Source organism: Arachis duranensis, chromosome 10 (assembly GCF_000817695.3).
Source record: "Arachis duranensis cultivar V14167 chromosome 10, aradu.V14167.gnm2.J7QH, whole genome shotgun sequence".
Taxonomy (NCBI): Eukaryota; Viridiplantae; Streptophyta; class Magnoliopsida; order Fabales; family Fabaceae; genus Arachis; species Arachis duranensis.
The window spans coordinates 10430403-10443526 of NC_029781.3; the positions used below are offsets into that span (position 1 = coordinate 10430403).

Genomic DNA, 13124 nt, shown 5'->3' on the forward strand with positions numbered 1-13124 from the left:
TAAGTAAGTGTTGGGAATTCAAAACCCGCCTTGTGCATGCAGTAACTAACTTATTGGCCAGCAACAAATCCTTAAATAGAGCTCAAATTTTCGATATATTATTAGACTTTGATCTATCGAACCGAGATATATTATAAAAAATATCATGTACTTAGCCGTGAGTTTAGTTTAATATATTATAAAGAGTACAACTACTTATTTATATTACATATAGAAATTTACAAACTTTATTACTTAAGTTAACATGCCCAACTCTACAGTAGCGATTCTACTCTGGAATCCAGCTGTAAAGGCTTATTTGGGCGTCATTTTAAAAAAGATATTTTTTTTTAAAATGATATTTTTTTAAAAGATCTTTTACAAAAGTAAAAATAATTTTATGTTTAGATATTTTATATAAAAATATCTTTTTATCTATCAATTATGTTTGGATAAAATAAGATAAAAGTACTTTTTGTTCATTTATTATGTAAAAAATATCTTTTTTTTTAGAAAAGAAGATCTTTTAAAAAAATGATATAAATTGTAGCTTCTAAAAAAATATATATTTTTTTAAGTTTTCTAGTATTTTTACTTTTACTATTAGAAATTTACCAAACACACTAAAAAAAAGATCTTTTTTATTGAAAAAAGATATTTTTTATTGATTTAATAACGTTCAAACAAGTACCTAATAGTAAAAGTAAAAGTATTAGAAAAATAAAAAAATATCTTTTTTGAGAAGTTACAATTACATCTTCTTTTAAAAGATCTTTTTTTTAAAAAAGATTTTTTCACATAATAAATGAACAAAAAAATATTTTTATCTTATTTTACCCAAACATAATTGATAAATAAAAATATTTTTTTACATGAGATATCTAAACATAAAATCACTTTTATTTTTATAAAATATCTTTTTCAATGACACCCAAACAACCTCTAACTCTCTCTTAAATTCTCTTATTCTTTTTTCAAAATTGATTACAATAAAAAAATTATATGCATAAAGTTTACTTCATTAAAACTAATTTTTGGATTGAAGTCAGAATTCAAAAACCTCTATTTTAGCATATGTAATATTTTCTTGAATTTGAATTTCGGGTACAAAGGTAAATGACTTTGCATACTTTGGCTTCATATTTAACGTTGGCTTTTCGTGAAGCACTTAAATGTTCCAGATTTTATCCAGTAAACAATTATATTGTATTTATCTCTGTTTTAAAATTGTGGTTATGTCGGCGGAATTCATACCTGCTGCCATACAGTACTCAGCGCAAGGAGTTTTTTTTACCGCAGAGGCGTCATGGCGGGCCGCCAGCCGCAATAGAAATGGTGGAAATAGTGGGTATTTAGGAAATTTTGTTAAATTTGAGGATTATTTTGGTAATTTAGGAAAATCTATACATCGTATTCAGCTGCTTAGCCTCCTTTCTTCAAAAAACAACTTCTTTCTCTCTAATAGTCCCAAAACTCTCTTCGATCTCTCCCTCTCTCGTGATCTTTCTTGCGTTTTCTCTGCCGTTCTGTCGAACACGAACTGAAGCCGCTGCTTGCCAGCACTGCCTGCTGCCGCTCCTCGTCACCGGTTCCATCTTTCTCTCTGGTTCGTTTCTATTCGCCTATTCCTACTTCCTATTCCTTTTTTCTTTCTCCCTGTTTGAATGTTTAACATTTCAGTGTTATAAATCTCTCTTCTTCCCATCATTCTGTGTATAAACCTCTCTTCTTCCGTCTTTTATTTTGACTTACATAGATTTATTATGTCTACTTCAAAGCAAATATACATTTTATCGGTGAGTAATGCCTACATGGTTTGTGAATCATATGATTCTTTATTGTTATGTTAGTGCTTATTTGGGTGTTATTATCTTAATAAAAATAAAACTTTTTTTGAATGGAAAAAGATATTTTTTATTTTATTTTTTAATTTGTTTGTCAAATTTCTAATAGTAAAAGTAGAAGTACTAAAAAAATAAAAAATATCTTTTTTGAGAAATTGTAATTTATATTTTTTTAAAAGATTTTTTTTAAAAAAAGATGTTTTTCATGTAATAAATAAACAAAAAAATATTTTTATATTATTATTCTCAAACATAGTGCTTGTTTGGGCACTATTATCTTGATAAAAAAAAGATATTTTTAATGAAAAAAGATTTTTTTTTATTTTTAACATGTTTGGCAAATTTCTAATAATAAAAATAAAATTATTAGAAAAATCAGAAAAATATCTCTTTTTGAGAAGCTGTAAGTTACATCTTTTTTTAAAAGATCTTTTTTTCTTTAAAAAAATATTTTCATATAATAAATAAACAAAAAATACTTTTATATTGTTATACCTAAACATAATTAATAGATAAAAAGATATTTTTGTATAAGATATCCAAATATAAAATTACTTTTACTTTTACATTAAATCTTTTAAAAAAAATAACTCAAAAAAAGATATTTTCTTAAAAACTTATCCACATAAATCCATAATTGATAAATAAATTTTTTTTTTACGAAAAATTGATTGTTCTTTGAAGACTAGAAAGGATTCAAAGGCACTTGGACAAGATCAACAAGCCCCCTGTCCTCACCATAGTTGCTATTGGATGTTGTTATTATTATTATTTTCAGAGTGCAGACGGTGATATCATAGATTGTGTTCACAAAAGAAAACAACCAGCTCTTGATCCCTGTTCACTCTTCTTTCGTCGCTCGCTTAACAATGTAAGTCTTTGATGTCAATAATGCGCTTCAAATTCCGTTAGGGTTTCTCTAGAGCCACGAATTTCATCACCGCTGATACGCAATCTTTTCAGGGGAGCCGTGAAGTTAGTCTTTCATTCTTCGCCGCGTATAGATGGCGTTTCTGTTGATCCTGAACCCGATTGGAGCTTCGACGCTCTCGTTTCGGAGCTCAATACCTTGGAGGCGAAGCTCGCCACTACTTCTGTTACTTCCTCGCAGTTCCAGAAAACAATGCCTACTTGGAAGAGAGGAGGTGAGAGAGGTAAACCTTTCGTGTTGCGTGCTCAAGAATTTGATTTGGATGACACAGAGAGCGACGATGATGGGGATAACAAAGCTTTGGTACCTGTCAAACGGTTCAATTGCGATAAACTTTATCTGAGGTGCCTCTTTCTTCTTGAACCCTAGTCAATTTGAATACCCAACGCTATGTGAATGTTTTGTGGATCTTTAACTTCGCTTTCTCTTAGTGGATTAGTGGATGCTATGTTCATATGTTTGTTAATTTGATTATTTTCTTTTCCATTTCTTTTTTGCGTGCATTGGGTGGTTTGAAATTAATATTTGCATTGGCTTTGAAGTCTCAGTGACAGTGATGATTCTGACGTGTCTGCATTTGACGTGCAACCCTACTTGATGGATGAAGGAAAAGAGGTGGAAACTGCGTTATTTGAGTTGGCACAAGAACATCAGCTTAGGGTTAATGTGAGTGATTTTGTCGATGTCAAAGCACTTGGTTTCCTAGTTGACTTGTTGATTACCTTAAATTTTACAAATTGAATAATTTGTCAATCTTGTTTGGATGTAGTACTAAAAAAGGTTATTATTTCACCCTTGAACATCTTTTTTTGTAATAAAACTTGTTTTTATCTATTTTTAGGGATTCTACTTTTACTAAAACAAGTTTTCCAAGCATTTTAGATAACTTGAGATGATCTTTCTTCATTTAGAAAGGATTTCTTCTTTTTCGTCTATGAAATTGCACCAATACAACAGGGCATTTCGTATCTATGTAGACCTGTTTGTAAAATGTTCTGGATTGACAGGATGAAATACGGACTAAGATCTCAGCATTGGAGACAGCTCTGGCAGATGAAAGTCAGAACTCTACCTCCGCTCTTCTTCGAGTTGAGAAATATAAAGAATCAAGACAAGAGCAGGATAAAAAGTTAGATACACAATATCAGCGCAGGATGTAAGATTGCTATGTCCCGTGTCCCCCTCCCTGCTTTTTTCATGGCAATATGATAATTCTCTTATGCTACATATCTATCTGGTCAGACTTGATGTTAGCAACAGCTATACGGTTGTTTGCATTTTCAATGTGCTTTATGACAGCTTAACTATGGATCTTACATTGTAGTGATTTTGTTAATTGCATACTTTTGCGAACTTGAGCATTTTCTTTTTTCTTTTCCCCTTCTGTTTGTTTAACTTATTCCTGGGAGCAAGACAGTTTAACTTCTATATATCCAAAAAGCCAGAAACAGAAAATTGAGCATTCATTATCCTCCTCTTAATAAACTTCTTTTATAAAAAAAGTTGCACCTTACTTTTAGACTTTAGAGATGGGGAATCTAATTTTGTTTGATGAATCCATTTTTATGAATACTGAAATTGAATGATACTTCATATAATATGTATTTCTGATTTTGATCAATAATATTTGACATGTGTGGCATGTTTTCTGATAGTCATCTACTCATCCCATCCTCCCGAGAAATCCCAACAGAACATTTTCTTTGTTCCTTACTCTCATGTTGTTTTGTGGTTGCTAGATTAAGAAACTGATATCTGACATCCCTCTTTTTTTGTAGTGCAGAAGCACTTGATAATCACTTGACAGCTGTTCAACGGGACCGTGAACTTAGATCACAAATAGAAGAAAGGAAAATAAGAAGTGATGCAGCTTATGAAGAAGCGAAGAGAAAGGTTGCTTTGCAAGAGGAAAGGCAGCAGCAGGAAAAGGCTAAAGCAGAAGCAGAGGTACTTTATCTTCTAATTAATATTGTGTGTTAACAAGGCATTAGACATAAATGGTTTCACATTTCATTTGAAATTGAAATAGCCATCCCATGTTTGCAGTTAAAATCTGCATTGTTTTTTCCTTTTATTTTCACTGATATTCATTTCTGTCACTATATTGCTCATGTTTGTTAAGACAGATCTTTTCTTGTCAGTCTTATTTATATTGCAAGCCTTGGTCTAAGTCCTATATTTTTTACTTTTCAATTTTGCGGAGGTAGGCCAAACTTAGAGCTGAAGAGGCAAAACGAGCTGCATTGGAAGCTGAGAGAAAGGCAGCAATGGAAGCTGAAAAAAGAGCAGCAGCAGAAGCTGAAAGGAGAGCAGAAAAGGAAGCTGTAGAAGGGGGTGCTGCTGGAACTTTCCAGAAGGTTACTTCTGGACGAACCCAACAAGAGGCTGTAGTGCATTCTACAGATGATGCATCAAGCGTATCAAATGCAGATACCAAGGAGTCTGGTATTTGCCTTTCCATTTTGTCACTTCTTCCCCACCCCTTTCTTACTCACCCTAAGATGATGGTTTACTTGTGTGTCCATATCTGATATACAAGAATGCTTTGCTTTCTTATTTTCTGACTTCCATTCAGTTGGATTTTATTTATCCTTTTTTGTTTTGTTTATTTTTCTCCTTCAAAATTTTGGTTGCGAAATTTTAATATTTTGCTCTTACATGTCTCATCAAGGTTGATTTTCAATGAGATCATCCTTGTAAGCAACAACTGTCATTCAAGACAGTGAATCTTCTATTTTCTCTTCCGGCTGCACAGTTAATTACACAAGTTCACCTTTACACGCCTTACTATTGCTTCTTTTCTTCTTGGCTTCCTTTTGTTCTTGGTTTGACATCTTTGCCATTAACTTAGAAAATGGAAGAGGTAGAAAAGCCATTGACTCACTTTGTAAAGTTGTAAACTTTGGTACAATTGATGTCCATATGGGTGTGCCCTTTGCCGATCTGGGACCTATAGGTTGTTATTTGTCTAAAAATCTTTGCCATCTGATATCTGTTATCTCAACTGGTCTGCACAATCTCAGGCAATCTGTATCGTGCTGCGACAAGTGCTGTAAGTTTGGAGAGTGGGAGACTACAGAAACTGAAAGAGCTGTGTGAGAGGAACCAAGCAATAAGATCTAGTTCTAATCAGGTATTATCTATGTTCAAATGAACGTTTTTCTAAACAATAGGATGCTATTTTTTGGTTTACATTTGAAGAATTCTGTATGTGTCTATCATCACTTTCAAGACTAAGTTTTCCTGCAGCATACTGGGATTTTGATTGATTGTTTCATGGGAACTTTTATTGGAAAACTTTATCCGTTATTCTTCTCTGCTTCAATCATATTTTCAATTTGACCTGCCAAAAAGTACGGGAATATTTGGATGAAATAGCTTCTTCAATTATTTCATTTCAAATAAAGTCAATTCAATCCAAAAAGAGAGTATTTGCATTTCATGTCTATTTAATGTTTTGTACATTCTATAGGTCAAAATCCAATGATCTTGTGAAGCTTTTGCGGGATCCTCAATGTCCTCAATCAATCAGCATTGAGATATTTGCTAAAAAGGTAATTTCATCAGTTGACATTCAATTGATATGATTTTTTTCTTGCATTATTTGTCAAGAAAAAAGAGCACAAGGGAAGCAATAGACTAATACTAAACAGGTTTAGTAGTTTATTGTAGATGTGAGCTTTGTTTTTATTCAGTTATGAAGGGTAGCAAATAAAAGGACAAACTAATAATTAATGTATTACAGCCATCAATCATGATTGACTGTCTTAAACATTTTTTCTTATAAAACAATGTAGTACTTATGCATTTTCCCTTGCGATATTTGTTTTAGTTTTTAAAAAATTGAGAATGATTTTGAACAATTAACTAGTAAATGAATATTTACAAAGTGGAAAAATTTGTTGTTTTGGCATTTTCTGAAAACTAAAAGTAAGCAAAATGGTTATTCAAAAATATTTTTTATCAACAGAAATGGTGTATTTGAACATATTTGTGATCAAAACAACATTTGCCTGAATCCCGTGTAACTGGCTTCAACTTGTCAAAACCGAAAACAAAAACTACTGACATAAATGATAGAGATTAGTTATCCGCATATGAATATTTATTGGTAAATTTGATTTGTTTTATGACAACACGCATTGCAGTTTATTTCATACTGCGCAAACCTTGGTAATGCACCCTTTGCAAGTGGATATGTGATTGTTCTGGTTACATCTCAGGTACAACATCTTTATCTTGCCTACTATAGCCACAACCATTAGCGTGCACATGTGTCTGCGGCTGTTTGTATATATATATATAGAGAGAGAGAGAGACACACACAAGTTATATCTATATATAAATATGCATGTCTGCTTTTGAGTTCACTTGGGTATTATTTTTTATAGGTCCCGGCTGCAATGGATGTTCTGCTGGCTGAGCTTCACAGGGCCTGCCTATACACTGTCCCAAAGCACATGGTATACAAAAAGGTAGCTTCATAAAATAGTAACTTTAATGCATCATTTTTTTTGAGATGCTAATTCCTATCCTTAGTTTTAAATTTTAGCTATCTTAAATTGAATTTAACGGACTACCTGTGGCCGAAAGTTTGTTTATCGATTTAATATTAAATTTTATTCATGAAATTTTCCAAGTGTTTTTGAAGTCTTTGGAAATTTGTGGGAAATAGTAAGGTTCTTGGCTTTTCTTTGGTGCTCAGCTAGAGGTTGTTTTGATGGGAGTGTGTGTTATGGATTAAAGTATGAACTACGCTGCCGTTGCTAATTGTTCGTTGTTACTTACCTGACATTATATTTCTCTTCTTTCTCAGTAAACTTCTAAAAAAAGTTCCATTTTAGATCACACCTTGCCTAAATAAGAGGACTGAGCCATTTGATCTATGTGAGGAAGAAATATCGTTCTTCTTTATTTGCCATGATGTTAACTTAGCTCTCAAACGTTTCTGGCATGGCAACTGCATGTATTGAGAATAATCAATTAGTGCTGAAAGCATTATTTTGCCATGTTGGATGATAGATACATAAAACAACAAGGATATTGTTGGTTTCTGTTTTTATTTTCAGTGTTTTCTATTCTAAGATCTTGTGAAAGAAATAATTAAAAAGAAGTGAAAGTAACAAAATCCTAGTTTTACTAATTTCAGTCTTCCTTCAGCAAAATTCTAACATAAAAAACTAAAAATGATCGAATATTACAAGTTATCCTTGAGCTAATTCATCCTTGCCTTGAATATTGGAAACTCAATGTATTATTATCAATCAAATCTTCAAGAGTAATTATTAATTCTGATAATATGTGTACCTTCATTCCTTAAATATTCTATAAACATGTATACTTATCTTATGTTACTGACTCTAAATTGTTGATTTTGCTCCCTTCAGTCTATCTTTCAATCAAAGGAGTCATACTTCAAAGCTATTGGTTACCGAGAGGATGGAGGAAAGTTGGAGAGTACACAAGATTATTTAAACCGGTTAGAATCATACATGAAGGTTTATGGTGCACTGGTTCAGGTTTGTCATGATAGTCTGAAATTCTTGCTTTGATTTTAATGACTCATATTGGCCATGTCGCTTTTCATGAATCTCATCTTTTCAAAACAGACCGAAATTCAAGGTGTTCAGAATTTGCACGGCTTGCGAGAGGGTTGGGCTTGGCTTGCAAGGTTCTTGAACAATCTCCCAGCTAACCAATATACAGCTGTTTCACTGAATGCTTTCTTGCAAGTAAGTAAATATATTATAGATTTATAGAATGTCGCAGTGGTCTGTTGTATGTAAGACTAAACGAGTTCTGCTTTGTTTCAGATGGCTGGTTTTGCACTTTTTAGAAGATATAAATCTCAATTTGTAAAGTTATTGAACATCATCTCTCAGAACTTCTTAGTTGATCTGAAAGCTCGGCAGATACCGGAACTCACAAGGACTCTATTGGAGATAGAGACTTATATAAAAGATAAGAAGTTCCTTGAAGAGCCAGAAGGAAGGAGGCTAGAGGCTAATTTGTTGTCCAGCAAATCTGTTAATTATTGAAGGCTGAGACAGATTTTGTATTTTATTTATTTATTCACTTGCCTAGATTTATTGAAGGTCAGGAAAAGCAAAATTGTTATTCTTATTTTTCTGAGGTTAGGCAATAGGTATTAGGCATTGTGATAGGCAATAGGCATTAGGCATTGTTATAAGGGTGACACGAAGGTGAATTTTTTGGTGAAGACTGAAGAGTGAACTTTTTTTTTGGAATAGAAAAGTTTCACCAATAAAAATGTATTATATTATATGTATGCACATGTTCATTCTAAATTTAGAAAAAGTTTTCATTTTTACTCCATTTTATTCTTCACCAAAGAAATTCCCTTGTGCAAGTCTAAATATGCCAATAAAGGCAAATGTAATTGACATTCGATGTTATATTTGAAGGAATTGTTCTGGTGGCTGATGAGATCGTATTCCTCAAAGAAAAGCTATGCAGCCTTCTTACAGGAGTTCTTCAATGGCTCTCGCCTAACAGGTGAATGTCTTTGAGGATGCTGGAAAATTTTAAATTTCCAAAATTCTGAAATGAGGGACAAAATTTGAAAGAACGGGATAAGAAGGGGTTTCATGAAGAAAATGTATATGACTTCTAACTGAAAAGTTGGGGCAAGGGATATAAGCAATTGATTTTAATGGCTATGAAGAAGTATTACAGGAAGATATTTTCAGTGATTAAGCATGGTACCAGAAAGAAGAGAAATCAGGAGGTAAAACATCAAGAAGTCTTGTATGGTGTGCACAAACTACCTGAACATGATACATGTGAATATTATGATGTTGGGAGATGCTGATAACAAAAAAAAAAAGGTATAATTATGCTCAATAAAATTTTCCTTATATGAATTTTGTATAATTTTTTTATTAATGATATATATGCTAAATATATTTTTTTTAAATATTCTAATAATGTGTTAGAATATTATGTTATAAAATTATTTAACTAAAAAATTAGATAAATAAGAGAATATATAGGAATAATTATATTTCTAATACGAATATATCATATTTGTTAAAAATAAAAAGTTGTTAAATAACTTTTAATAGTTTAAATACCATTGAAAATAGATATATATTAAGTTTCTTGAAGTTGAAGAGGAGAGATATTTTTGATAAAACCAATTTAAAATATAGAATCTCATTATTAATTAAGAAGTGATGTAAATTATAGGTACTTTTTATTAATATTAATCACCAGTTTGTTATCCTTGAGGTTTTATTTTTATACTATTAGATTTTAAAATTAATAATTTAATTTTTAGTATTTAAAAATGATAAAAAGAACATTTAAATAATCACTTAACAAATATTATTTTCAGTTATTTAAAAATAAATTTTTTAAAAAATTTATTATATGTATGTATTTTATGGAGAATTAACAAAAGTCAAAAAGTGAGAAGTTATTATCAGAGGTTCAAAAAGTAGGCATGGGTTATAAAAAAAATTTCATACGTATTGTTAGGTGTACATGAACTAACATATCATAATTGATGGGATATACATGTTATATGTATGAATGATAATAGGAATAGAACATACATAACCCAACCAATGAGCTACATGATTCAACTCATGAAATGCATGGAATGAATTTCATTGTATCCACCATTATTGAGGTTTGAGATAGCATGAAATTCACTACAGCATGCTATCTTTTATAATAATAATATAGGATGTACGATGTTTGGTTCACAGATTTGTTTCTTTTTTTGGGAATCAGATTCCTGGAAATCCTATTCCAAGGAACGAAATTCTTAGAAAAATTAGGTTCATGTGTGTTTCCTTCTGTGATCCTGTGAATGCATTGAAAATTTGTAATAAGCAATCCTATATTTGGTTGATAGTAATATTCCCAAAAATATCGTTATAATTTTTTTTAATATTAATAATTTTAATTAAAATTAACAATTTCTAGTAACATAGAAAGTTTTTTTAAAAGATTTTTTCCTAAATTTATATAGAGGTGTATTCTCTTTTAGTCAAGAGAGTGTGTTATTATAATCTTCTTGTGATAGAGATAAGTTTAAATTATCAAAGAAAGTTATTTTATACAAAATTTTAATTTTTGATCTCTATATTTTACTGCATCATTTGTCAGTTATCTAACAGTGGCCTAGTATCAGACCCAAAGGTTGTTGATTAATAATTTTTTCTTCCACTGCAAATTACTGCCTTAAAAAAATGGCAGTAAAGTATAAGATCCTGAAATTCAGTTGGATAATTTTTTCTTATGAAATTGAAAATAAAAACAATTATGAAAAAAGACAATTACGTGGCAACAATTGAAGGTAGACCCACTGGATTAGAGATGAAAAATAGAAGATGAAGGACAATACCATTGCAAACTTACACTTAGCACTAAGTGATTTAATCTTGTCAAGTGTATTAGAGAAAAGAATAAAATAAAAAATTGAGATGCTCTCACCAAATTATATGAAGTCAAGTTAGTTTACAACAAGATATTCTTAAAGAGAAGACTTTATACTCTTCGAATGAGTGAATCTATATCGGCAACAGATTATATCGACAATCTCAATACGTTATTTTCTCAACTCTCATTGTTGGATTACAATATAGCAGAAAACGAACATGCAAAGCTTCTACTTCAAAATCTACGAAGTTCATATGATCATCTGATCATTAACTTAACCAATAATGTTTTGACAAACGATCTTCTCTTTGATGATATGACTGTTGTTATTCTTGAAGAAGAATCCAAGCGTAAGAATAAAAAAGATAGATTAATGGAGTGTGGTTCTAGTGGGAGCCAAAGTAGACTAAAGTCACAAGGAAAGAAGCAATTCAAATGCTAAAATTGTGGCAAGAGAGGGCACTTCAAGAAAGATTGTCGGAATAAGAAGAGTATAAAGAAGGTTCCAGAAGGATCAAGTTCTCAAGGATGCATTGCGAATAATTCTGATGATGGAGAAATCCTGTATGGTGAAGCAGCAATTGGTTTTAAAGGCAGCAAAAAACTCACTGATGCCTGGATTGTTGATTTAGGAGCAACCTGGCACATGACTCCTCATCATGATTGGTTTTGTATGTATGAATGAGTCGTGGAAGGATCTGTGTTCATGGAAAACGATCATGTCTTAGAAATTGTTGGAATGAATACTGTCAAAATAAAAATGTTCCATGGTTCTATTCGTTCACTTCAATGGGTAAGACATGTGAGAGGCTTGAAGAAGAATTTGTTGTCAATTGGACAACTGGATGAACTTGGTTGCAAGATCCATATTGAAGGTGGGATCTTGAAAATTGTTAAAGGTGCTCTTGTAGTAATAAAAGCCGAAAAGATTGCAGTGAATCTATATGTGCTTATAGGAGATACTTTGCAAGAGGCAGAGACATTGGTTGCTTCAGCAAGCCAAGAAAAAATGATAATGACATGGCATCGCAAATTGGGCCACATGTTAGAATGAGACTTGAAAATTCTTGTGGAATGTAATCTCATTCTTTGGCTCAAATTGGTAAACTTACCATTTTGTAAGTACTGCGTTACAAGCAAGCAACATAGATTGACATTTGGTAGATCAACTGCTTAGAGCAAGCATATATTGGAGTTGATTTATTTTGTTGTAAGGGAGTCGCTGGAGATGTCCCTAGGAGGACTAAAATATCTTGTATCATTTATTGATGATTACTATAAGAGGCTATGGGTGTACCCGATCAAGAAGAAATCAGATGTGTTTGTGATGTTTAAGGAGTTCAAAGCAAAGTTGGAACTTGAATCTAGAAAGAAGATCAAGTTTTTAAGGACAAATAATGGAGGAGAATATGTTGATGGTGACTTTCTAATATTTTGCAAGAAAACAGGTATTCAACGGCAATTCATAGTTACATATACGCCTCAACAAAATGGGATATCAGAGCGAATGAATATGACTCTCCTAGAAAGAGCACGAGCTATGTTGCAAATTGCAGATTTAGCCAAGTCTTTTTTAGCAGAAGCTGTTAAACTGGTCGTTATGTAATAAATCAATCACCATCAATTGCAATTGGATTGAAGACACTAATGGAGATATGGCAAGGTAAGCCACCTAATTATCTTTCTTTATTTATTAGATTGTCCTGTATTCGTGATGTATAATTCCCAGGAAAGAACAAACTCGGACCTAAAGTCTAGGAAATGTATATTCTTGGGTTATGCTAACGGAGTTAAGAGATATTGCATGTGGGATCCCACTATCCGCAAGGTAATTGTTAGCAGAGATGTATTAATTGCAAAGAGAACAAGAAAATGACAACACTATTAAACAGATAACTATTGTTCAAATAGATAAGAAATGCAGATAATGTGATTTTTTTGAAGCAGAACTATAATACGAA

At 31.8% G+C, this 13124-nt stretch overlaps 1 protein-coding gene across 1 annotated transcript; it reads left to right on the top strand.

Moving 5' to 3' along the window:
* The first annotated feature begins 1459 nt into the window (after positions 1-1459).
* Positions 1460-9592, top strand: LOC107469128 (mRNA export factor GLE1). Its single transcript, XM_016088510.3, has 14 exons — positions 1460-1585; positions 2508-2694; positions 2787-3098; positions 3303-3420; positions 3762-3910; positions 4533-4701; positions 4962-5199; positions 5778-5887; positions 6162-6308; positions 6903-6977; positions 7146-7229; positions 8142-8273; positions 8364-8486; positions 8568-9592. Coding segments are annotated over exons 2-14 (1884 nt in total). The 5' UTR covers positions 1460-1585; positions 2508-2692; the 3' UTR covers positions 8793-9592.
* Positions 9593-13124: the final 3532 nt, after the last annotated feature.

Coding starts and splice junctions, on each gene's coding strand:
- LOC107469128 (XM_016088510.3), top strand. Junction 3,421..3,761: donor AACATCAGCTTAGGGTTAAT/GTGAGTGATTTT, acceptor CTGGATTGACAG/GATGAAATACGGACTAAGAT. Junction 4,702..4,961: donor AGGCTAAAGCAGAAGCAGAG/GTACTTTATCTT, acceptor TTGCGGAGGTAG/GCCAAACTTAGAGCTGAAGA.